Here is a 26,142-nt window from a genome sequence, read left to right on the forward strand (position 1 = left end):
CCCTCAAGATATGAGGGACTTTTTGGGGGAAAAAGAAAAAAATCTTACTTTGAAATACCCCCATTAGATTATAAAACTCTAACTTGATGCCCTGCTAGGAATTTTTAGTGTCTTTTCACTGTATTCTAAGAGCATGTGAGCAAACCCCCCAACATTTAATGAAGTGTAAAACTAATTATTATGAAATAGAACTAGCTGTTCACAAAGTGGAAAAACATCCCATTTTCACATCCTATTTTCCTTTTAAAACGTATTCCCTCCCCATCATCTCGCATACTTCGCAAATGTGAAAATAAATATTCTTCACAGCGGAGTGCTGGCTTGCAGGCGACGAGCCCAACAGTAAAAAGCTTCACAATTTAATGGCCCTTAAATGCTCAACATCTTTTTCACTTAATGTAAAACCCATCCGATCTAATAGCTGTGACTGAATTACATGTGTGTTTTTTCTATTAAAAGTTAATTTTCTGAGTTGGCAGGGCAATACACGCATTAGATTAAAAATAAAAGCAGTAATCTCCATCAACTTCCCAGGATTCAGAGATATTTCCAAGTCAGCTACTCAAAACAAGAAGAAAAGGAGTCCCATATCCACTTCTCGACGTGCTATTCCATAGCAGGAACGTTGTGCCAACCGCCAGTCACAGGCTGCATTACCTGATTAATGTTGCTTTACTGTTTCCTGGAACTGACCACAAGATCTCTCCTGAAGGAGCCCTCAAACCTGCGTTTCTCTTACATCTGACATCTCGGTGACCTCTGCTTTCTTCCTCTATCAGCGCTGTTTGCCTACAAACACGCAGACACGCAGAGCTTCCTTTGCTGGCCGATTTTACCCAGCGCATGGACTATCATTGCCATGGGAACCTCCCTGACAAGCAGACAGCCCAGATCTGACCTTCCCCTTCACGAGTCAGTTGAGCCAAAACAAGAAGCTTCTATACAGCACAGCCAAGACCGGTGTTAACTCAGTTCGACCCTGGAGACTTCCCCCTTTGCACAGGATCTAAGCAATCCACACCCACCAAAACCTGTGCTGTGATTTTATAGTTTCACCAGGACCAAGGCAACAGGAGCCGGAGCAAGCACGTATGACGTGAAACACTGGATTAGTGTCCCCAGGGAAATCCAGATTTAGTTCCTCACTTCTGTGACATTCTTTATCTTGCCTTTATCTACACCGAGAAGGACTTTCTTCCCAGGGAAGTACTTGAAGGTCCAGGTAGGACTTTCCTCCCAAGTACAATCCCGCTGTCAAGAACAGCGCTACGCAAAGGGCAACTGAACCGCAATCCAAACTCCACGACCCCGCGCCGGCGCCAAGCTGGCCAACGCGCCGCAGCACGGCGCCTCCAACGGGAGGGCACGTTCTGGTCTGCAGCCGGAAGGGCACCGCGGAAGACGCACAGTTGGGTTGGTGGGTTTCCCTCCGCCCCCCAACAAGTAGCAACTTCTCGATCACCTCCGGTTTAGGATGACACTAACAGGAGAGACAGAGGAGTATTAAAGGAAAGAGTTTAAAAAAGCAGACACACCAGAACCAAAACACAACTTCCCAACTCCAGCTACCAATTCAAACTTCATGGAAAAATGGACATTTTAATTATTCCTTTTAAAAAAAGGCATACTGCAAGGGATGAAGCCAGCAATCATCCTCATGCTTCAAGTAACATGACATCAGGTTGAAGCTGCCAAAGCCATCCTGAAGTCATTTCCCACAATGAGAAAGCTCATACCTGTCACTAACTCAGCTGCTGGAACAAACCAAGTCCCAACACAGTAAGAAACTCCATGTAAAACCTCAGCATTTCCAGGTACCTATTCTGGTCTGGGTCAAGGAGGGGAGGAAGTGAGTATTTTCACCCAGCAGCTCACTTTTGAAGACATGGCTGGTGTTTAAGTGGCAGGTTAATCCTCCCCTCGCCTCCATAAAAGGAAGATGGCAAAAGTAAAATACTCTTAGCATAAAGAAATTACTGCGTCTACTGAAAAATAAAAGAGGATGTAAATATATTTGCAAAAGCTTTTAAATAATTAGCCCCGCTCTGCAGAAAAAAGCGGGGTTGGAGATCAAAATACCTACATGCAGTACCCCTGGGAATAGACAGAGCTATGGAAGTTACCAGTGAAAGCACTTCAGGGTGCCCTGTAGATCAGCTGACAGAACAGCCAGAGGGAAGGTACCGTCGCATCAAACCTTGAAACGGTTCTAAGTGCAAGTTCCCTTCAGAAAAAACTGAAAGCCATTATATACTCATATACCTTTTTTTCCCAGGTCAAATTAGAGGTTTACAAGAACCCTAAAGAAAGTTGCTGCTTACCGGCTCGGAATACAGGCCACTCCTTCAGAGACCCGAGGGAGAAACCAGCATTCCAGTCACTGTTTAAAGTTTCACTTACATTGCTCACACCCCAAGAGCTCAACCTTACTCACTGTCATGTCCCAGAGGCTGGACAAGATAATCCCAGTAACCAAAACCAGATTAACTACGCTGAAGGTGAAGTTACGGAGCCCTTCACCTCCACGTCACACCAAACGCGCGGTGGTGCGCAGACACCATCCCGCTAAGACCGCGTCACACGAGCCGGGGTAGCAGCATAAGCCGTTAAGCGAGTACGCTTCCATTAAGAGCGGCAGTAAAACTTCACTGGCTGCCCCCCAGACTGAATGACTGACATACAGCTTGCCCTGCCCGGTGCAGAAGTGGCCAGAGTCGATTTACTCTGAAGAACTAACAGCAGCAGCTTTCAGTCTCTGTCAACATCACCAAAATTTTACCCACCAGGCACTGGAAACAGACAGGAAAACCCAATAATGCCAGCAGATATCTGAAACACAGATGTGTTACCTGGTATTTGAGAGCATTCAAGCGAGTCCAACATCCTTCACTACCCAGACTATTCTGACAAACCATTTACATTTCTTTACCTTTCACAGATTCGACCGCTACAATAAGAAAAAGAAGAAAACATTTTATTGATAATGCAGTAGGGGAGAAAGTTAGAAAAACATACATAGGACTCCCTCAACAAGGAAACATACAATATCAAAATATGCTAGAGTTAGTATGCCAAAACAATTTCTCTCTGGTTAGAGTTTCAAGTAATGCAATCATAAAAGAATTTGGCTAAAAAGTAACAAATATTCTGAGATGTTTTCTGTAATAGTCCTCTAAGAAATTAAAGGAAAGCAGCAGGAGATCTGTTTAACTACAAACACCTATTTAGTAAATATATTAAGTGTATTTATATAATAAAAACTGCCCTGCCCATTCATCACTATGTCTGCATCCTCTTCCATGTGGCAGTTGCCCCTGCAGTTCTACAGGACTGCCCAAAAAAAGGGACAAAAAAAAGGGAAACAAACATAATACTACTAAAAAATGAGACCCAAGCCTGTGAGGTACGACGTGTTGGGAAGCTCAGTTACCACGCAGCAGAAACCTGCACTCTGACTTATTTTTCAGTAGCAGAGAAGCTTAACTTTCTGCGTCGGGATGCCAGAGTCCTACAAGCAAACGCTTTTCAACCGAGTAGGCTGAAGGTGGCTGCTGATAGCTCCACACTCGCTGCTCCAGCAAAACAGCCACATGCCATCAGGCTGGTTGTTCAGTTACTTCCTTTGAAGAGTCCCAAATTTCATGTTTTCTTTCATAGCACTTACTTATGGGAACATCATCCTTCAGTTAAAAGCCCCGTCTCGTTTTATAGGTACATTCCAAGCAAATAAAGATTCTCATTTCATTAATCCTCACTATTTGCATCTTTCCCCATAAATAAGGTTATTGTACATAATTTACAGTTAAGAGGAAAATACCTCAAGCTTCCATGAACTAGTGTTTGGAAAGTCCGACACCCGAGTCCTCGTACACAGATGAACGAGCCGCTCAGGCCAGACCCAGATTAGGCCTAACAAGGAATGAAATTACACAGAAGCAGGACTCTTGCATTTAGATCAAAACACTGCTCTGGCAACCACGACACCCCAGCCCTACTGTTTTAGCCTGACCAGTCTTACAAAGCATTTGTGAAAAATCTTGAGGGAAAGGGGGAAGACAAACACAAAACTTAGTGTTTTGATGGAAAACCTGATTTTTAAGGTTTGCTAAAAGCAAAGGCACTACATCTTAAGCTTACATTTTTAAATAAGGTCTGTAACTTGGCCAGCCAAGCTACACCATACCCCTGAACACCTTTCATCTACCTTCGCAGCCGACTTACCGAGTACATTGTCACACGTCTCGACCAGCTTACATGACAAAAGAGCCGCTTTCTCTTAATTGCTGAAGGAGATATACAGCTACAATACTTAGCCAAGCTCATTTGAACATGGTTTATTTTTAACCAGACCATGGGAGTTCAAGTTCTAGGATAAACTGGAGTTTCTCTAGGCCTTGTTTTAAGAAGTGGTCAATCAGACATTAAAATAATGTGACTACTATGTCATCATTTTGACAGTCAGCTTGTACATCAATTTTAAAAGATGCTCTACATCTTTTATCAATCTACCGCAAGAAGTGTCAGATCTGAAACTCAGTAGCTCTATTTTACCGTTTCACAAGAAGAAACTATTTCAGCTTTGTAGGTCGTTTCATATTTGGAGGTTCTAACTGCAGCTATATTGTCATACTTCTAGAAGTCTCATGAAGGTTATCACTACCGTAATCACAGCACTCGTACAAGACGCAGCCACCTCCAAGAGCGATGGCACGAAGCACGTCAGCAAACAAGTCCCTGTCTCATTCGAATGATCTGGAGTAAAGCAGCTTGGACATCTTCATCCATGTGACCCTAGAGCAAAGAGTTAAGAGGAAAATTACAATTCCCATGAAGTGTCAGCCATCCATCACTAACATTAGGAGATTCTTCAAAACTACCCAAAAGCCTTAACCCTTTGCTGCATTTTCACCACTGGGAAAATCTGAAACGCTTCAGGAATCCTGCTCTTCTTCTCCTCGTGAGAGAAAGAAGGGTCTGCCGCCGAGACAGCGGTTTCCTCCATGAAACTATGGCATAGGAAAGAGTTACTCTTCCTATCCTCCAGACTCCACCACCTGCTGCTGCAGGTCCCTCTTTGGCACGCTGAACTATCTGAGGTCCCAAGGCTTCCATCAGTCGATCAGCCTCTTTGTTCAGTGAGAGACACTGCGTAAGTCTGCATGAAGTTTCCAGCTTTTCTCTCCAGCATTACCTGGGATGGTGCAGAATTAACATGCATCACCCATCAACAGGTTACTGTCATACATGTTGGAGGCAGACAAGGGCACAGAAGGCCAGAGCTGTGGTGGGCCACTGCTGCTTGCTGGACCAGTCCTTTCTAAACTAAACCCCTCATCATGACAACAGGTACTTGAAACTGGTTTCACGTTTATTCTTTTCCCAGCATGGCAGTTAGAAAAGTGTCTCAAGAACCTCTACGTTGAGATAAGAGAGTAAAACCACCTGAGCTTGCGACTGTCATACCTGCACAGCACTAAGAAGATGTGTCCGGTAAACTGAAACTACCTCTTGATGCTGCCTTTTCGCATCCTGTAAAAAGGAGATAAGAAGAGGAGGTGAAGTCATCACATTTTTTAACATCTACTCTCGCCTATTTCCAACTTTGTGGGCCCGGTTTCGTGCACTTACAGACTCACCAAAGCAGAATTTCGAGGTTAAAGTTAGCTCTATCCCCTCCACTAATCAAGACAAACATGCCACCACTTCACTTTTTTACTGCTTACTTGCAGCAAAGCCATTTTGCTGAAGGGCTGTCAGACCCTGGCTGATGGGATGCCAGCCCAGGTGCTGAGATGAAAAACTTGCTTCATCAACACCATTAGCGATCTGTTTAAAACCACCCCCTGGAAGAACACTCTGCCTCGTAAGGGTCCACAAACAGTAAAGATGTATACTGCTTCTGGTACAAACAACTAACTTTGCTCACATTCAGAGCTGTAATTATGGGCTTTTTTGAAGTCACAGGGGCCACAAACGTGTGTGCACAGAAATCACAGCACTTGCTGTAAAGCACTCCCCATTACTGCTAGCGCTTCATTAGCAATACACTTCGCAGTGTTTGCAGACAAGGGAACCCATGAAGATGTCTCTCCCCAAAGTGAGAAAATACATGGTTGCTGGGTTTTTTTGCAAGAAGCTATTAACGTGGAGCTTGCGTAAGGAAACGGTCTTGGCATGAACTATGGCAGCCTATCTCACAAGCACAAATTCTCTCCAAACCATTTGTGTCCCTTTCATCTGGAAGAGTTCAAGTGTTGCAACTCTCAGGTGCAGAAGAAGCAGGCAAATTTACAGGGAAGCAAGCAGCCAGGAGGAAGAAGAGAGAGTCACGAATACTCCTGAAGCCTAAGCCTGCAGTCAGCCCCAGTGAGCACACACGTATTTCCTCGTTTACGCCCTAAGCCAAGCACTTCGGACGCTGCCTTGCAGCAGCACTTACAGCCAGCTGCTGCTGCAGCGTTTTCACTTGGTTCTGGAGCATTTCAACTTGCTGGTTCTGCCTCTTGGAGGGAATCCCCGTGGTGTACGTAAGCTGAGACAAGCCATTAAGAGCTTGTTTTAACCGCTCGACGTCATTAAGTAGCTCTGTTATCTTTTAAAAAAAACACAGAAAATCATCATTTAAGGGTGTCTCATTTAGGGAAAACAAATATTCTTTAACTTGCTTTAAAGCCTGAAGACTACAATGAACAGTCAGAGATGCTACAGCCCCAACATAACAATGAGCTTTTACCCCAAAAGTCTGAAACTCAGCTTGGAAGCTTGAGTTTAATCACTACACATGACGCCTCAAACACAGGAGTGGTTAGAGGAACTTACTATGCTGCTACCAAAACCAGGACTTCACCGTAACACATCTGGGTACGTAACGTCCACAGACCATGGCTGAACACTCGGGTAGCTGAAGTCTGGTTCCTCACCACTACACGGGAAAGGTCAAGAGCATGAACTGGCACATCCTACCTTGTTATCCTTGGCTTCCACCTGCTTCGCAGATTCCTGTATTCTCTTCTGCAAGTCAATAATTGTTGTCAGTGATTTATCACACCTTTCTTTCTGGTCTTTAATTTCTTGCTCAATGCTGCAACTGCGCAGCTGAAGCAACTCCTTTTCATCCTTTAAGGAAAGCTCGCTCTTCTTAGCCTGCAGAGCCTCCTCACGTGCTTCCTCGTACTTTTTATTCAGACTGGACAAGGTTTCAGCTATGCTATTAATCTGGGCCTCCAGAGTACTTTTCATGGATTTGTATTCCGACACATCGATCACCTCTCTGCTCTCCAGGTCGGTCAAAGCTTGCTGAGTAAGCCGAATCTCAGACTGCAACGCCAAGATTTTCTCATTTTTCACCTGGTTTTCATCTTCTTTTTCTTTCAAGGTGTTTTTGGTCGCGGTGATTTCTTGTTCCAGCATTTCCTTCATTTCTGTATACTCTACCAAAGGTACCGAAGATCTTTTTAGATCTGACAACTCCTGCTGTAGTTCTCCTACTCTCCGTGTTTCTTTGTCGTAACACTCCTTCTTGCTTCTGAGAGCTTCCTTCAGATCCTCCACCGTGTGACCAAGAGCCTTCTTCAAGGCTTCAATCTGTTCTACTGCAAGATGCTGAGCCTGCGTAGCCACGGGCCGCTCAGTACTCTCCTGCGGCTCCTCTCTCTCCCCCGTGTATTTCTGCAGCAATTCTCTCAGCTGCTCATTCAACTCTCCCATTCTGCTTGCGAACATTTTCTCCATTTCGCGGGACTTCTCCGCAAGGACATAGTTCTGCTGCAAGTCGCTCTGGATGGACCGAATGCCGGTTTTGAGCTTTTCATTCTCCTGCCTCCACGTCTTGTTCTCCTCCTCGCTTGCTCTGTACTTCTGCGCCTGCTCCTGCAGCTGTGCTTGCAGCTCCTTCACTGCGGCCTCAAAGCTTTGTTCTCTGTCTTCAAAGGAGGCAACCGGGGCGTATTTTGACTTAATGCATTCTTGAATCGTGTCAAGCTCCTTCTTCTGGGCTTCAATTTCTGCATGCAACCCTGAAATTTCTTCTTGACCCCTCTTATATTCAGCCACAATCGCAGCGTTCTTCTCCTGAAGTTCCTGCAGGCTTTTATTTAAGGCGGTCACGGTAGTTTCGTGATCTTTTAAACTTATATACTCTGCTTGTAGCTGATTCTCTAAGAGTTTCACCTTATTTTTCAAAGCCCCATTTTCTTCATTTACCCTCACGAATTCTTGCTTCACCTCCTCAGTTTTTTCCTTCAGCTCTGACAGCTCCCTGTTTGTTTTTTCTAGCGTGTTATTCCAAACTGTTTTCATCTCTTCGTGTGTTGTAGCCAACACATACTGATCCCTCAGAGTCTCTCTTATGACCGTGTTTTCAGAGACTAGCTTGCACACTTTTGCTTGTTCACCATCATACTTTTTCTGAAGCTCAGCAAGCTGCTTTTCAAGTACAACGCCATCAGATTTTAAAGCTTCCACTTCCTTTTCGTGCTGCTCTGGAGACAGGTACACAGCTTGGAAGTGGCTGATGCTCTTACTTAAATTGTTCTTCTCCGCCAACAACTTTTCAGCTTCTGCTTTGCTGTCATTATACTTTTTTGTTACTTCAAAAAGCTTTTTGGTCAGGTCACCAACAGTCACATCAGTTGTTTTCTTCAACTCTTCGTGAATTTTTAAAGGCACATTCTGGCTTTTAATTTCGGTTTTTATCATCTGGATTTGCTGCTTAAGCATCTTGTTATCAACCTGCAATCTCTCAAGTTCCTTCTGCAGGCTCTGATTCTTCTCTGATAACTCAGAAATTGTCTTCCCAAGCGCCTCGTTTTTTTGCTCAAACCCACTCCTCATTTGTTCGTGGTCTTCCGGCTTCACACGCTGGGCAAGTTCAGCTTTCTGACTCTCCAATTCCCTCTTTAAAAGCAGAATCTCTGCCTGCAGTTTCTCCCGCTCTCCTTCCATCTCCGCTAACTTCCTTGCTTTCTCATTCGCTTCGTTTGATAACGAACTCCTCATGTTCTCAAATTTCTCTGAGGCGACAGAGCGGGCTAACTTTGCTGCTGTTTCTTTGAGCTGCCCTTCTAACTCCACGACGCTTCTTCCCCTTTTATCTCGCTCCATCTCCAACTTCACAAGTTCCTTCTGCAACCTTTTATTTTCCTCCACTAGCCTTCCTTCATCTCTCTTAAATTCTGCCACCAGCAATTCATTCTGCTTAATCTGGTTCCTTAGTTTTCCCACTTCGGCAGAGGCTCCTTCATACTTTGTTTTCATGTCTTTCAACTGATCCTTCAGCTCCTCTGTCAGCTTACTGTTTCCCGACGCAGCTTCATTAGTCAGGTGATCTTTCAGAGCAAGAAAGTGGGCCTGCATTTGCTTAACTTTGCCTTCAGAGTCAAACATTCTCTTCTGTACATCCTTTAAAGCATCTTCCAGTTGTTTTATCTGTCCATCAGATTCCGCCTTGGTTCTTTCACACTCTGATACCAAGGCTTTACATTCAGACACCTTGTGAGACAGCTCTCTCTGCAACTTGCCGATTTCTTCTTTTGCTGCCCCATAGCAGATCCTCACGTTCTCGAGCTCTTTCTTTAAAGTTTCCTTCTCTGAACCGGATGATTGGCTAGGCAGGGAGAGCTCCAGGGGTCTCAGCATTGACCTAGACTGAAGATAAAACGGGCACAAGAATGGATACCCGTTTGCAAGTCACACGTACATACGACAGCTCGCATCTAGCTGTCTTAAACCTCTGTTGATACGAGCATAAAACCTGCCCGAGAGATTTCTTTTCTCTTAGAAGCACACTAATCTATTCTTGCCCATATTACAGAACCCGAGTGTTTTAGCTTTAAACAGTACAAGTCTTGAGTACAGCTCGACAGTACTGTTCCCCAGTTGTCAGACCCTACTGACACCGAAGTGAAGGTGTAGTACATTCGTTTAATTTCCCCTGTTACTCATATTTAATCACTCATCTGCTGGGAGGAATTTAATTTATTAAGAGACTCCCCCCATCCCTCAAGCACGTGAAAGTAGTTTTGAAAGGAATTAGAACAGAGGATGTCGTGGTTATCAGAACATTCCCTCTAAAAAGACTGAGGAAAACAGTCCAGTAGAGGATCTCAAAAAACCCAGCTTTGCCTTCCTGCCATGTGGTCTGCACTACCAACCCACGCTTCCCTACCAGCTGTGATGGCTCTTCCATGGTACAGCCTTGCTCCAATGATCTCATGGTCCAAGGACCAGAAAGCAGTATGTAGCTTCTAGCCATGCCTAGCTTCAAGCCACTTAAATCCCTGCTTGGGACAAGGTTTGGGTTTTTTTTAGTTGGTTGTTTTTTTGTGCCAGTGTTCAGCTTTATCTCTAGCCATCACTCACTTCTGGAAGCATTACAGCTGAAATACTCAAATGTGAGAACAGCTTGTCAGTAAGGAACAATCCCTATCACATCTGCCTCACCCAGAGCTTGACAGGCCTTATTAATATCCAAATTGCCTCTTTCAAAGGTAACTATCAGCAATACAAAACTGGCAGATAATCTTTATATAGCTGGCACGAAAAGAAAGTCTTCTGGGTTTTAGCTGAATTTAAAACAGGAAGAAATTAAGGAGGTGGCCAACCAGTTGCATTTCCCACTGCCTGTGGGTCCAGCAGTCTCTGGATCCAGCCCTAGGAACGCGCAGTACAGACCCATCAGTATTTCACAGCACTGAGCGCTATATCACACATGTAACTCTAGAGGGCACCAGCAGTTAAATATAGACACAGCAAAGCAAGTATTAGGGAAAAATTTGTATTCAGAAGCAATATTTAACATATTTACATTTATAAGTATATTTAGCTTTCCCAAGCATAACTATCTGGGACTCTCTCAAGTGGGAAAATATTTATTACCTGTGATTCCACAGCAAACGCTTGTCCTTGCTTAAGTAATAAATCTTCTTTTCCTAGATTTGCAAAGCAAACAGCATTCAGTCTCTGTTTAAAAGCAGTAACACGTAATCACAAGGCCTGTAATTTCCCTTTCTAACCCTGTTCGATGGGACCGCGCTGGGCTGTGTTCAAGTCATTCAAACAGCCCCTCCTTCACTAAAGCCAGACAGGGAGTCTGGACAACCTCCTGCTAACGAGAAAGATACCCCTGTGCCACGCTAGGTATTGTTCTGCAAACAGTCGTGAAAGCCACCCTGAGCTCCCTGCATGTCCACACGAGAACAGCCCAGGGAAAAGCATCCTCCTGCACCACACAGCAATAACCTTTCCTGGCAGGCAGGCCAACGCTCTCACGACAGCTCATGACAGGTGAAGTAGCACTTTAAGTTACACAAGTGCAAGACAGGCCTGCAACCAAGCTGGATGCACAAGCTCTGAGTTTCTGGAAATGGAATAACTCCCAATAGAGGTGTAAGCAGAGCATCTTGCATTTAAAGTCGCTTTAAAACCCATCTGCGCTCCGGCCTTCCCAACAACCACAGTTTTCTTGTCATGAGCGAAACACAAGTGTCGTTTAAGACAGGAAGAATGGAAAGGGGAAGACCCAATCTGGAGCAGAGCTCTTGCTCAGCTTGTTTTTCGTGTTACTAGGAGATGTAGCAGGGTTACAACATCCCTTCCACTCGCAAGCAAGACTGACCAGTGGTGCCCTAGCACTCGGGTACAAACACAGCTGGGAGGTTTGGAGTGTGGACATCAGGCTTGGCTCGAGTTAAGACCGACAAAAAGAAGTGATGACAAAAACCCCAGCCCTCTGTCCACGTATCCCAGCACTGCACAGTGTATGGCAAGTGTCAAGAATTAAATATACTTACTATTACCCAAGTTACTTCCAGATCCCACAAAGTCAACCTAAAAATCAAACGGAAAGAAACACAAAAATAGAGCTGAAAATTCTTTTCCAATTTTTCCTATTTGTTAAACTGGGGATTAAAGGGCAGGGAAAGCCTTTACAATGGGATAACCATTTAAGACTTGAGCAGTTTAAAACTGCTCAAGTATTTACTTCTGTAAGCATCACTTGCTATATGACAGTTCAACTCAACGTACTTCATAATATTTGAGTTTAGCTCTGAGAGCTTCAATGGTTCTTAAGCTTTCTTCCTGCTGCTTTTCCTTGGCAGTTAGGATTTTCTTCAACTCCTCTTTCTGAAAGAAAGCCCAAGCCTCAAGAACGGCCAGGTTTACAAGATCTCAAGCAACATTTTAAAGTTTAGGGAGAACTTCAGCCAAGACCAGCACCGAAGGAACACCTAGGGTCTGGATTCGGAAGTTCTTCCACAACACAGCTCCTCTACAAGGAGTCCTGAAGTCAAGGGAACAGGTACCAATATGTACCCACATAACCTGCTATTGTTTCATTTATTCTCAAGAACGGCCAGGTTTACAAGATCTCAAGCAACATTTTAAAGTTTAGGGAGAACTTCAGCCAAGACCAGCACCGAAGGAACACCTAGGGTCTGGATTCGGAAGTTCTTCCACAACACAGCTCCTCTACAAGGAGTCCTGAAGTCAAGGGAACAGGTACCAATATGTACCCACATAACCTGCTATTGTTTCATTTATTAGTCTTGCGCTGCTGAAAGTCCCTGAAGAGAGACTTTACTATTAAGTCTGCTTTAAAAGGTGCCGCAGGGATTACATATATTATTTGTAGCTTCAGAAATGCCACGCAGCTGTATGAACCGAGTACGCATCAGTAGGGATCTCATTCAGCAGTTACAGATAGCTTTTGCTTTCTCTAGGCTTTCGAACACCGTCGTTTAAATGCAACAGTCACATCCCCTATTTCACCATTCTATTACACTTTAAGGTGATGCATCGTACCTCATTTTCAAGATCATCTGCAAACATTTGCTCCTGCAAAAATAACAAAAAAAATTCCCCCACAAATCATTTTCTCAGTAGTGTTTAAGGGGCTTATACAAAGTTCATCAGCTGACGAGTCCACCCCAGTTTCTAACCCTACATCCTCTGACTGTTCCCCTTCCATTTACCACCTAACCTCTGGCAAAGGAAATCACAATAAACACAAGTTAAGGATGCTCAACAGAGCCACGTCTCGACACGTGTACCAGGGAACAGGAATACCTTGCCTCAGTCACACACTACTGAAGCAGAAGAGATAATTTTAGAAAGGGATATTAAAAAGCTTGCTAATTTTGGAAAGGGATATTAAAGAGCTTGTGGTTTCTTTTATAAAGACAATGCTTCAGAGAAGTTGAGACAAGCCAATGATTACAAGAAGTATTCTTTCTATCCACGTGCTACATTTAAGAAGTGTATGCAGCTTCCCCAAAATGTACCTCTTCAAAAATACAGTGAAGGAACAAGTGTTCCACAAAGCACAAAAGAAAAAAGATCAATCTTTTCATCTTCCTCAACTGTACTGGTCATTTTGACCTGTAAGAGGAAGGAACTTTTAAAAACAGGGTTTCAAATTTGAGTGAGAAATTCCCTATTGAAAACCCATGTTTCCGTTTTTGCCAACTGAAGATTCTTCTGTGTTCCCACTTAGGGACACAGCAGAGAAATAAGCAGTGGCTGTGACAAAGCACTGACACAAGCCCTACATTCAACCGTGCAGATGAAGTCTACTCTCCCAACTACAACACACCAGAACGCCCCGTGGGTCAGGCTATGCCGCGAAGCGTAGCCACAAGTGTTATTTATGTACTTTATGAGCATCTGTGAATGATGCTGTCACATGCCTCCTCATATTCCAAACACTATTACAAGACCAAAGACTTTGGCAGCAGCAGAAAACGACAGTGACAGACAGAAATAACTCTCAGGAAAGCAGCAAAGACCACATCCTAATTACATGTGCTTCACTTTCTACTTCTCCCAGCCTTCCCTGTCAGCCTCAGGTGGTTATTACACCCTTCAGGTTATTCCCATACCAGGTTTACCTCGTTCAATTGCAGTTGCAGCCCACCAATTCTATCCAGCAGCATCCTTTGCTCCTCCTGCACTTCTCTCATTCGATCCTTCAAATCTTGATTTTCTAACTCCAATTCCTTAAGAAATAAGTAAAAAAATTAAAATTTAAAAACCCAAACTCCCACCACATTACACACAGATTGCAAAACCGAAAGAACCTGAACTAACAATCTGAACAGTCATTAAGGACAACCAGCCTTGCCTAACAAGTCCCTAATGGTTTTGTGGCCTTACTCCAGGTCCGTTTCATTCTGAAGGTTTACATAAGCACAAGCCCCAGAGTTGAAGCTTTTCAGCTCTGTGTATTTCCTTCTCTGCTAAGTGTACATACAGGTTTTGAAGGTACGAGCAGAGTAAGATTACATTCAGCGCTGACGGCACTCAAGAGGCTGCTTATCTGCTGTCTGTTAACGAGTGAAAATAACTAGTGCTAAACCAGCTCCTGAAACCCAACGGCGGCAGCCAACGGTGTAACGACAGAGCCTCACCGGCGTGAAGCACGGCAACCCTTCAACGTACCGACCGCTCCACAGCCACCAGAATCACCCCCGTAAGGGCCCATGGGCCCAGCACGCGGAAGCGACGGGTCTGCGCCGTCAGTCAGCCTGCTGCTCACACGCGGAGGGTGAAGCACGTTCAACTCTTGCCCAATAATCACCGCCCTAACCATGGCAGCTCCTTTAGCTCTGCATTTAGAGATCTTTATCCTTTCATTACACAGCAGTTGAGAACAAAGGCCTCAGTTTCTCAGTGCTTTGTTCCCCATAACTTGAAGTGCTGTTTACCTTTTTGAAAACTAATGACACAGTAATGAGATGAGAAAATTAATACTGGGTTAATAGAACAATTATGACACGGGTTATTTTTAGTACGATACTTCAACACATACCTCTTGAGAACATTAAAAAAAAATAGATCTTCCTGGTTTGTGACCCTATGGTTTTACTGCAGGCGCAAGTATTAGACAGAAGGGTAAGACATGAAGAGACTTGCAGCTATTCATTACACAAACAAGTGTTTTTTTCCTGAAAGTTTACCGCTTATCAGCATAATTGCCACATTACACAGTCATGCAATTAAGTTTTAAGTAAACAGCAACACATGACCTTTCTTAATGGAATCACTAAGGCTGATTTACAAGCACATCCTGTCTTCAGTACGTCTGGTTCGTTATGCATATGAGAGTACGCCAGGCAGACATCCTTCTCGCTTACCTGAGCGTTCTGGTCCTTCTGATACAGCTTGACACTCACCTCCTCCTGGGCATGCAGCCGGTGCCACTTCTGTGACATGTTAGTAACCTGTTGTTGCAACAGAAAAGTATGAATTTATGTTCCTGCTGTGTTCTGCAGCCACTTCTGGGGGCAGGGGTCTGCTCTCAGCCTCCACCCCCACTGGGGTCAACCCTACCAACATTCAGTTTGACAGTGCTGCTCAGTTAAGAGGTCACTCATGACCTCATCCAGACAGGAATGGGATGCCTGTCAAAACTCCTGACTATGCACACCATGGATGTTTTTCAAATAGACACACCAGCTGATTGCAGAGGGAATCTCCTCAGCTACATGCAAGTTCGGAACTCAAAACCTACGGAACCGGTTTGGCATCACAGCACAATCCTAAATCACCCTCAACAGTACCAGTGATGTACTGCCCTAGGAGCCACTTAGCACCAGCAGCCTTACCTTCTGCTCAGGCTGCCCTTTCTTCAGGGTCTCTCTTCCTAAAAAAGCACCACAACATAAGAAGTTAAAAAAAATGCATTTTACTCATGCAACACATTCAGCTAATTCTGTCAAGTTCCACTCTCCAAAGGACATTTCTAGAAATAAATTCACCACCCCCCTGGTTAATCAGGTATGGAAACATTCCCAAGCACAAAGGTTTTCTATAAATAAGGGTAAATAACTCTTATAATCAATACTGCAGTGCCAGGTTCAGCAAAAAAAATCAGAGCCCGCATTAGCCCTAAAAGCTTTGCTGAAAACAAAACCCACAGGCCTTCTTTCCCCTCCCAAACAGGCAGCTTATGGCCTTTTTGTTCAGACGACTACAGCTGCCCTCCAAAAACAGTTCCTGAAGACAGAGCAGTGGGAAGACACAGCTCGCAGAAGAGACCAACAGCAAACCGTTACAGCCATGTTCTCCGTACCTTTGCTGGAATCCTCAACGGCAGCTTTTATTAAAGCCAAAATGTCAATATTGTCACCGATTCTGGCATAGTAAGCACAGTCATGCCCAAGGCCATCAGTCAAACTAACATCCGCTCCGTTTCTGAGCAAAACTTCCACTGCATCCTTGCAGCCGTATTCACAGCCCAACATTAGGGCCGTCCTGAGGATGGGGAGAAAGATGCATTCAGAGACCCAGGGATCTTGCGCCTCAACGGAGCCATCACTTAGAGAAAGAATCCTCCATACAGTTATGTCTAATGGAAACTTGAGTCAAGGAATCTTTCCTCTATGAAGAGAGGAAACTAAGCTTTGAAACATTGCTTAGTCAATCTTTAAATATTTGTTAAAAAGCAAACAAACTGTAATAGCAGTATTTTCATGAAACCCAGCTTAATCCTACTGCCTTTGAGAGCCACCCAGTGTTTTGAGAACTCAGGTGACTCTTGGCTTCCTCTCTAGAGGGAGATCTCAACAGACACAACACACACAAGAAGTTTAGACTAAGTTCAGGGGGACAAGTGCTTGGGAGCCCTGGCAAAGCCTTCCAAACACTTGCCAGCCCCAGAACATGCCATGCAAGTACCCATGCCTTGTCCCACAACAGCATCGTGTCCATTGGCCACCAGGCAGTCACCCTCCAAGAAACAACTGGCAGGAGTAGGAGCCACAAAGAGAAAACTCCTCTCTGATCCCCTTCATGAATAAAGGGGCAAACATTTCCAGACCTTTAGGTCCCTTTGGAGCACCAATGGGACTCACAGTTCTTCTTGACAGAGTACCACTTCCGTGACGATCCACTTTGCATGCTGATCCCAAAAGGGTGCAAGACACAGCTTAGGACAAACCCTTACAGCAACCGCCTGCAGCTTCTCTGCTGGCAGCAACAAGCCTGTATGTATTTTAGATGCAAGAACAAGCGCCACCGTTATCCGCAGCATTGCGCTGGCACGTCTACTCCTGAACTAAATCCCAAGTTCTTTTCCCCTGAATTTAGCATGTTTATTCGTAGCCTGAAAGCCAAGGGACAGCCTTCTTGGACTTAGAGGACCCCGTAAGCACCAGCAGGCGTTGCGGGAAGCCGCCGCACACGTTACCTGTTTTGTTTGTCCCTGGCATTGACATCGGCCCCTCTGTCTATCAGAAGCTGACACACCGTGGGACGACACATCTGAGTGGCCAGCACTAGCGGTGTCCTCCCGTCCTGGGGAGAGGAAGAGGGAGAGACATAAGGGAAGGGAGAGAGAGCAGAGCAAGGACAACGACTCCAAGAGGGTTTGTAGGGGAGAGCTGTAAGCAGCAACTTACTCCGTCTTTTGAATTCACTGAGGCCCCATGATCGCACAGCAGTTGTATGCTAGTGGAACAGTCTGACATAGCTTTCGACAGAAAAAGAGAGAGCAAGTTACCCTGCTGGAAACAGCCTCCGGTGAAGCCTCAGACACCTCCCGGGGTGCAGCTGCCTCACAATAATTCACACAACTAAGTTAAAGTGTGACGTGGCTGGGGGTTAGTTCTCACACAGCCATCTCCAAAACACATGGCGAGGGTGGGGGGAAACGCTGCAGTTGAAGGCAGCGCGCAGTGTAATGAGGATTCAGACAACCCAAAGGGAAGGTGCCTCAACTTACGAGCAACGCTGCTCCCAAACGCTGCTGTGACACCTGCTCGAGATTTTACTAGACAACATGAGCAGCAGAAGAGACTTTCAGACCTACAACCTCTGCCAAGTCTGTTAACAAGTTTGTTATCAAGGACAAACATCGTGACAACATAAAACGATCTCCTCCTACTACAGTCACCAAAATTAAAAGAGAAGAATTTGACCCATCTGAAAATTAATTCATTATGCACCTGGATTTCCTGCTACAGTTACCAGAAAAGCAAAGCCTTTTACCTGCATCATGAAGAGCAGTTCTTCCTTGAAGATCCACATTCTCCGTTGGACAATTGTACTGTTAAAAAAGTAACCCCGGTTATCAGTCAGGAATCAGACTGCACTTGCAAAACCCAAAATGCTTTGAGGGTTGAATTAAAGCAATAAAGTGACTTCAGGGGGGGGGAAAAAAAAAAAAAAAAAGTATCTTCATAAGCTATAAACTTACTTGACGTAAAAGAAAAAAAGAGCCATGGGTACACACACTTCAGCATTCTGAACACACCAGTGAAAATGTCATAAGTTAAGACCATGCAATTCACAGACTGCCCAGAAACACTTTCAAATGTTTGTTCACTGTAACCAAGATTCTCCGCTACCAGTATCCCTTCTAGTTCTGGCACCCCCCAGAAAACATGCCATTGAACAGGCTGCCCAGAGAGGGGGTGGAGTCTCCTTCCCTGGAGACTTTCCAAAGCTCCTGGACTTGTTCCTGTGTGATCTACTCTAGGGGAGCCTCCTCTGGCAGGGGGGTTGGACTAGATGATCTCTAGAGGTCCCTTCCAACCCCTTCCACTCTGAGCCCGTGAATATTGTTTCTTAACGAAAGATTACTGGATATAAATGCCAGTCTTTTGACAGAAATGCTACTCTGAACAGACCTTTCAGTGTTACTGTTCCTAGAGGCAAACGTGTTCAGAAAAGGAGCACTAGGCTTTAAAAGACACTCAACCCTATTTTTTTTTTAAGAGGCAGAAACTGGAACTTGATTTGTCTATGTGACAAGAGCAGAAGTTGCTCATTTTCTTTATTTTAGCACTCTCTCAAAAACAACCTGTTCTAGAGTATGAAATGGTCTTTCCCCCATGCTGGTCTTATCTTTGAAAAAGAATTTTATTCTTTAAAAAAAAGCTGGATGAGTGGCACATGGTGATTTTGAATCGGTGTATTTAAGATCCCCTTTTTTCCTCAAGAGTAAGAGCCCTAACAGATAAGTTGTATTTTTCAGTACCTGCAACAGCTTCTGCAAACACAAAGCATGTCCGTATTTTGCAGCTAGGTGCAACGCGTTTCTGCCTAGAAGGGGAGATCAGCATCAATTCAGGATCCATTTTGAACATACGTTCAGAAACACCCGACAAACCCAACAGGCCTACGCCGCTTCTCAGTCTGCTGTTAACCACATAATGCTAACCCATGGGAAGTTACCTGTACTTCACCAAAGCACAGCACAGGTTAACTCATCTCAAAGTCTCCTCCTCCATAACCCCGTAAGCTTCACACTGCTCACGTGCTAGCTGCATGAAGCAGACATGCGTGTCATTAGGCTGACAGACTGACTGCACAACAGTTTAGATCAACATCCGCCTCATTTCATTCATTTCAGGTACAATGATCACTTCCCTAGCCCCCAGTTCTGCTAGTACAACTAAGTCATCTTTCTCTCATTTACTCCACTGTTTGCTAAAGAATTTCTTACTTTAGACAAACTGCAGCCAAGGATTCGAGTTCATGAATAGCAAAATTAAGCTCAAAAATACTGCAAATGACTGCACATAAGCATTAAAAAAAAACTCATATGAAAGGAGGCCAGATTATTTCTGTAACGAAGTTGAAAACAAGGCAATACTGGTTAAGCCTATTAAATTATGAGGTAAACAATCCAAGGCAAAATTAGCACCCAATTTTAATTACCTCTTTCATAACACTTTCACATAAACTCCGATCTCACGCATGCAAACCACGGAGGTAGCACCGAGGCACCCTGAGGTTTTAGGGCTCGGTACGGGTGCACGAACACCTCCCGCATCGTTTAATTCTGATCCTCATGGTGTGCAGCACCTCACAAGTTTGTGAAATACACTTCGTATTTAAACAAGCACAAATTGATTTAAAATCCTTCTTACACAGTTATTCTCAACCAGAAGTAGCGCTCTCGCCAGCGAGACTGGAGCAGCTACGCAGGGTTATAGCAGCACAAAGCCCAAGCTCACAAGTCCTGCTGCCCGTCAGGGGCGTTCCTGAGCCGCTGTCACTGGACGTGACCGGTCTCCTCTACATTCACCAACGAGTCACACAGATGAGAGATTTTTGCCAAACACAGGGAAATCCGTGGAAAGGAAGAACATCTATCCTACAGTTCAGCTTAATCCCACTCCAAAATAGAATCCAAGCCGAGAGCCTCGGCGAGCTGCGCTCAGAGAGCGGAGGAAGCCTACCTGCAGCATCGGTGGCTGTGATGTCGACGCCGTGAACAAGGATGGTGTTCAAGCAATCCAGGTTTCCCTTAGAGGCGACAACATGGAACCTAAGAACAGGAAGCAGCTTGCTTAAGCACAGCTGGTTTATACACAAACCCAGCAACATCCATCAGAAAAGGCAAAGCAAACAGCATACTGAAGGCATTACACAGCACAGACTCGCTTTGGTCAGCATCCAAACCCAGAGTCCTGCAGATTTTACTTTAAGGAAAAAGACGACTTTCTGGAGAACTAATCATCGTTTACCTTGAAGCAGCGAGCCACGTGAAAAGCCAACATGCTTTCCACTTCTCCAGCAGATTCCTGGAATCTGGCAAGAGCAAGAATTGAAACACTGATCTTCCCTTTGAAGTGAAGACTGTTTGAGAATTTGACATTCTAGTTACCTGGCAGTCCAGTGTAGGTGAGGCTAGGATCTAGCGTTTGATCTAGACACAGATTAATCAATTACAGACGTGTATTGAAGAGTTTTTAGAGCAGTAGGAGGGTTTAGTAACGGAGTAACTTTCAGAAGGTTCCCAACACCATGACTGTAATACGGGGACCAACTTACGCAGATCTCCCTTCCACGTCCAGCTTAGAAGGACTGACTCCTTTCTTGGCAAGGATTGATGAAACTTTTTCCACATCGCCCCTTTCAGCTGCTTTCATTAACCTGTCATCATACTTGTTCCAGTCTGTGTTCAGCTGTACACGAGAGAACAAGAAAAGCAAGTGAGCTTATGGTACACCACTGACCTACTGCAGGAGCTCCAATGAAAGGATAAATCACATGGAACTGGGGGGATACCAAAAAAAAAAAAAGCTTTGTTTACAGACAGAGTTGCACCTGTTAGGATGTTTATTTATGTGTAACATCACTGCAGCATTTCGATCAGGCTGTTAGCATTGGATGTACAGTGCTCTGAGACAGTCTGGTTAAGCCACTTTGATCCCAGAGACCTTCGGGATCAAACCTCTTTGGTTTTCCTCATTCTGCTTTGTTCTGCCTACAGGACTAAAACTGTAGCTCCCTATCCTCATTTTCAAATGAGGTTGTCTTTAAGCATCTCCTTCTGGCCCCTCTATCTGCCACGTGAGGCTGCCAGGACAGCTCTCTTCACCTTCTCTTCTCCACATGGATACTCGAATCCTGGCCAAGAAAATACGCCTCTCCCCCAACAGTGGTTGATTAACAACCATGGAAAAACTGCCACACAGGGCTGTGATGAAGGACTTCCGCCCAACGGAGGCAGGACTAGCCTATGTACTTGTGCACATACCCACTTTAGAGAAGAGCAACTTTAATCTCTCCCACGCGCACGTTAAGAACTCTCCCCCCTTCCTCCCCTTTCCCCTGCAGCCCCTACATATCTGAAAAGCTGCCTCAGTCTCCTGCCCTTCAGGGAAGGCACATCAACAGCTCTCTCACATCACCAAGTCCGTTAACTCCAATTACATGAAAAGCAGAGGTTTTCCTTGTTCATCTTTATCATCATTTGAATTGTGATAGTCAATAATCAAGTGTTTCATTTCTGTATATATGAAATATATGTCCAGGTCTCAAAACTTAACAAATAAGATGCAACACAAAGGAACAGCCAAGTGAGGAGCTGCAAGTCCAGAGGCCGCGATGGTACTGCTAACCACTTCCCATCCGAGCCGCCCAGTACGAGCTTTTCACTGTTCATAATCAAGCGGTTTCAGGGGGAAGCGGGCAGATGAGAGCTGCTGCACTTTCCCTCCATCCACTCCTCCACATTACGGGTGCCAGAGAAGTCAGCAGGCAAGACTAAGCTCCGAGATACACAAACGGGACAACTATGAGATGTGATCAACAGCAGACTTCAGTTTTCACCACTTCAGCAACGCCTGAAACCTGAACAACGTTTAGCCCCATGTAAACCACGTTCCCATTTACCAAGGGCAGCTAAGCTTCCCAGCTTCACCCCAAGTTTCACTGGTGTTTGTGTCCAGTGCGTAACTACAACTGATGAGAGAACGTCAGGAGAGCAGAGACCCTGTTTACACCTCAGCAACTCGCACAAGTTGCTTTTCCCCATACTCTTCCATCCACCCGAGGGGTGCAGTTTGGTGCTGCCCATAACCGCAGGCTCCCGCCGAGAGCAGCATCGCTGCCCAGCCACCCTCCCCACCTTCCTGCATCTGGGGCAGGGGAGCACGCTCACCCTGCCGCTGTCCCACAGGCTGAGCCCGAAGAAAACATGCAGGGAGCGTGGCCCCCGAACCGACTCGCCAACCTGACCCCCTGCAGCCAGGTTAGGAGGGGGCACAGGCACCAGCACACAGCAGGAGACTGCAACGGATCCCATACGACACCGGATCACACCCAAACACTGCATGGTACAAAACCGGATGCTGCAGGTCAGTGGAGGAACCCATGACATCAGTGCAGAAACGTACTTACTAATGCAGCTCACCGAATTTGGCCATTCTTAAAACCAGATCTGAACCAGCTCCGTTACGTCCCCAGCGGTTCGCAGATTTTCACGTCAAAAGGATGCGCTAAAACTGTGCGCCAGGACACGGTTCTGTGTCCGGCTGTTCAGAGGGTCAGAATGCAGCTGCGTGTGACAGTCAAGAGACGAACACACCTACTGAGCTGCAGAAGGAAGAAACGCAACCCTCGTAGCTTTGAGCCGCCTGCGACTACCGAAACGCTGTAGAGTGCAAGGAAAATACAAGTCAGTTATAAATAGCCACCACGCACTCAGCCTCAGACATTTGCAGCCCCCACTTTTTTCTTGTTTACTTCAAATTTAGAATTTCAGGCCACAGGCCAAACATCCCACACCAAAACGCAGAGCTTGCTCTCTTCGTTGCCGAAACCATCCCTCCTGAATTCGCTTTACACTTTTCAGGAAAGCGTGCTGTGACACAAGTCTCGCAGCCAAGCTGGACACTGCCAACTCGATATTCAAGAAGCTTTGAACCAAGGAAGGTTTATAAAGGAGTATTATCTTCCCACCTCACTCGACACAGCCAAAGAATTCACTGAGAACAGCGAGACATAAGCAGCCTGTAGGTGCACGGAGTTTCTTATCCCTGTGGATCAGAAGTTCCACGCCTCACCGCATAAAGAGCATCACAACTGGTAAACCAAAATAGGGCCAAAATAGGGCAGCCAAAGAGGAGCTGAAAGCAGTTTTGTTTCTTGCAGTGAGAAAGCAGCCTATCAATCCCACATCCCGCACATGGGGTCATCACAATACGCTCCTCCGCCTCCTTGATGTGCCAAACCCTCTACACAAGTCTCAGCAATCTCCCTGGGAAAGCAAGAGCAAAGTTAAAAAAACAGCAGATATGCAATCTCCACGGTAAAACAACAGTTACACTCCACCGAGACAGAACTACCCTCCCCTTCAGACTGTCTTACACCAAAGACCAAAGTTTTCTGTGACTTAATGTGAAGTCTGGAGGATGCTCGAAGCAGATGCCAAGCCCAGCCAGCGCCATCCCAAAGGGGTCAGAGCCCAGGCTGCACCTGGCACTGGAGCCAGGGTTTGCTGGACAAAGAGGAGGCAAGAAGGAGCATGGCCAAAAACCCCACTGCAACCACCCTACAGGCATTTCCACAGAGGAGCTGTAAGCGTTGTCACCTTTATCCCCCATCCTCGAGATATAAACAAGAGAGCGTAACCAAAGGCTTGGCAACAGCTTGTTCAGGACAACACTTGCTAGAAGGGGCAGGAAGTAGTAGAATAGAAAACCAAGGAAACCAGGCAGGCTAGTGCTGCCCTGCCAAGACGCGGCACCAACCAGCAACAGATCAACTCGCCCACCACCTTCAAACCCCAGCCAGCCCGCTCGGCGTAACGAAGCCTTTGCACGGGTGGTGTCACCGTGCACAGCAAAAGCTGCGTGCATTCCCGGGCTCGAGACCGTACTCCTCCTCAGCTCAAAGGTTCCACAGCTCAAAGGTTCCGCAGCTGTGAGCTACCTCACTCCGCAGGTTTTACGTTTTGCTTGTAAATACTCGGGGAGCTACACAGCGCCAAGCCCTGTCCCCTCATGCCACATTTCACACCCTCAGAGCCAAGCGATCCCACCCTGCACGTTTGCAAGTGGGCTCGGACTGCCCAGTTTCCTACTCGCAGGTTACGCTCACTAGCACAAGCTCACTCAAATCTACACAAAACCCTTCACCAGTCAGTCTTTCCTCCTATTTTGTAAATCTTTGGGTTAACAAGAGCATTTTTTTTAAGTTACTGTCATCTTAATACAGTTTTCCTTTGCCTGTAACACTTCGGAAGAGGATACAACTTAATTATGATGTACTGAATAAACGTTGTTGCCCCAGCATTTAATATTCAAAGAAAACTCCTTGCGGGAAGCATTGTGAACAACAGACAGAACCCACGTTAATTAAAAAGCAAGAGTTACCAGGCATTAACAAAATTCAGCCTCTCCCATTTTTGCAGTTGCAAGCTACCGCCGCTGACACGGAATCCAAGATACCTAGAATCATAGAATGGTTAGGGTTGGAAGGGACCTTAAAGATCATCTAGTTCCACCCCCCCTGCCATGGGCAGGGACCCCTTCCACTAGACCAGGTTGCTCAAAGCCTCATCCAGCCTGGCCTTGAAGACATCCAGGGATGGGGCATCCACAACATCTCTGGGCAACCTGTTCCAGTGCCTCACCACCCTCTCTGTGAAGAATTTCTTCCTGATATCTTGATATCCTGATACCTACCGTGTCTTTAGCTGCACAAGAAAACCAGCAAGTCATCCTAGACCTCTGCCAGAAGCAATCGGTACCCCGCATCGAGGCGCCCAGCCGGAGCCCCAACAGGCTGCGTCAAGAAATCTATTCTCTCTGCTGCCCCGAACTCGGGTTGTTCCCTCCTCCGCTTAACTCGGATCCCCAAGTATGTCTTCCCCCATCTTCAGGATCATCTTCAGACTTCATAACTCGTGAGAAAGCAGGGGCTACGGCCGGACGGCGAAGCCCTCGGCGGTCCGGCCGCCCCAGCGACCCAAGGAAAGCCGGGCAGGGCTTCTGCTGCCGCGTCGGACCGACTGCCAGCACGCCTCAGGCTCACTAGTAAATACTGCCCGGATCGGAAATATCTTGTAAACAAGACCGAGACAGTCTCATCAGCCCAGATCTATTTTCTGATAGCCCAGCACTCGATAGCCGAGCGAAAGAAAGCAATAGCTACGAACGCATTCCCCGCATGCTCTTGCCCTGAGTAATGCTTTTTAGACTCAGCGTTAACTAACGAGACAAGCACGCACGAAACCTTACTACAGCGTTACGTCCTGCAGACACGCGCACGCTCGCTTTCAAATAACACACACAGTAGTCGAATTAGCTGTCCGCAGACGTTAACCAAGGTCAGGCTCACCCCCACGAATAACACCCAAGAACTGAAATACTCGCAGGAGCAATTCTTTCCCCCATTCCAGCGCACCACAGAGCCGCAGCCAGACTCACGATCAGACTTCAGACAGTCACAACCGCAGAGCAGATGGAATGCATGATCCTATTTTGACAGAAATGTAACCCATTTTAAATTAGAAAACACACATGCCTCTGCTTTAAAAAAAAAAAAAATCTCCTTTTAGAGCGATGAAATCCGTTCTGAATAGAACCTGGTTTCAGCTTACGGCTGCTGCCAGCCTGTCTCCCAACACGCGAAACAAGAGGAGTCACGGAGGCTGTCACAACATCAAACAGGCAGCATAATGATTAACAGCGGGGAAGATGTAGACTCTCACCAGTCTGAAATGTAAGCGGCGACCCCCTGAGTGCTGTATTTAGAGGACTAGGTCAACACGACAAGCAATGCAGAAGGGAAACAGGGTGCGTGGCCACAAAAACCACATGCGCACACACACGAGGCTGCAAATAACCTAATAAACGGGTCTTCTCAGGAAACAGATTTTAAGCATTACCCATATTTGCACAAATT

The 26,142-nt window shown here is 45.7% G+C and overlaps 1 protein-coding gene across 1 annotated transcript; it reads right to left on the bottom strand.

Moving 5' to 3' along the window:
- Window positions 1-4,640: 4,640 nt before the first annotated feature.
- UACA (uveal autoantigen with coiled-coil domains and ankyrin repeats) lies at window positions 4,641-24,956 on the bottom strand. Its single transcript, XM_010157136.1, has 19 exons — window positions 24,921-24,956; window positions 20,779-20,912; window positions 20,184-20,272; window positions 18,977-19,041; window positions 17,986-18,043; window positions 17,397-17,467; window positions 17,186-17,292; window positions 16,070-16,251; window positions 15,603-15,640; window positions 15,132-15,218; window positions 13,887-13,994; window positions 12,802-12,834; window positions 12,025-12,123; window positions 11,790-11,826; window positions 10,876-10,928; window positions 6,964-9,645; window positions 6,440-6,592; window positions 5,464-5,529; window positions 4,641-4,791 (listed from the first exon to the last, which is right to left on the bottom strand). Exons 1-19 carry the CDS (start codon window positions 24,954-24,956, stop codon window positions 4,720-4,722), a joined length of 4,170 nt encoding a protein of 1,389 aa, XP_010155438.1. The 3' UTR covers window positions 4,641-4,719.
- Between the last annotated feature and the right edge of the window lie 1,186 nt (window positions 24,957-26,142).

The sequence above is a fragment of the Eurypyga helias genome, unplaced genomic scaffold, assembly GCF_000690775.1.
Source record: "Eurypyga helias isolate BGI_N326 unplaced genomic scaffold, ASM69077v1 scaffold18948, whole genome shotgun sequence".
NCBI lineage: Eukaryota > Metazoa > Chordata > Aves > Eurypygiformes > Eurypygidae > Eurypyga > Eurypyga helias.

Bases quoted from the DNA above. Each gene is read 5' to 3' on its own strand.
- UACA (XM_010157136.1), bottom strand. From the start codon at position 24,956: ATGACTTGCTGGTTTTCTTGTGCAGCTAAAGACACG. The intron at 20,273-20,778 runs GTAAGTTGGTCC...TCCTGTTCTTAG, and splicing joins GACGTGGAAGGGAGATCTGC to GTTCCATGTTGTCGCCTCTA. The intron at 16,252-17,185 runs GTAACGTGTGCG...CCCCATCCTCAG, and splicing joins GCCAGGGACAAACAAAACAG to GACGGCCCTAATGTTGGGCT.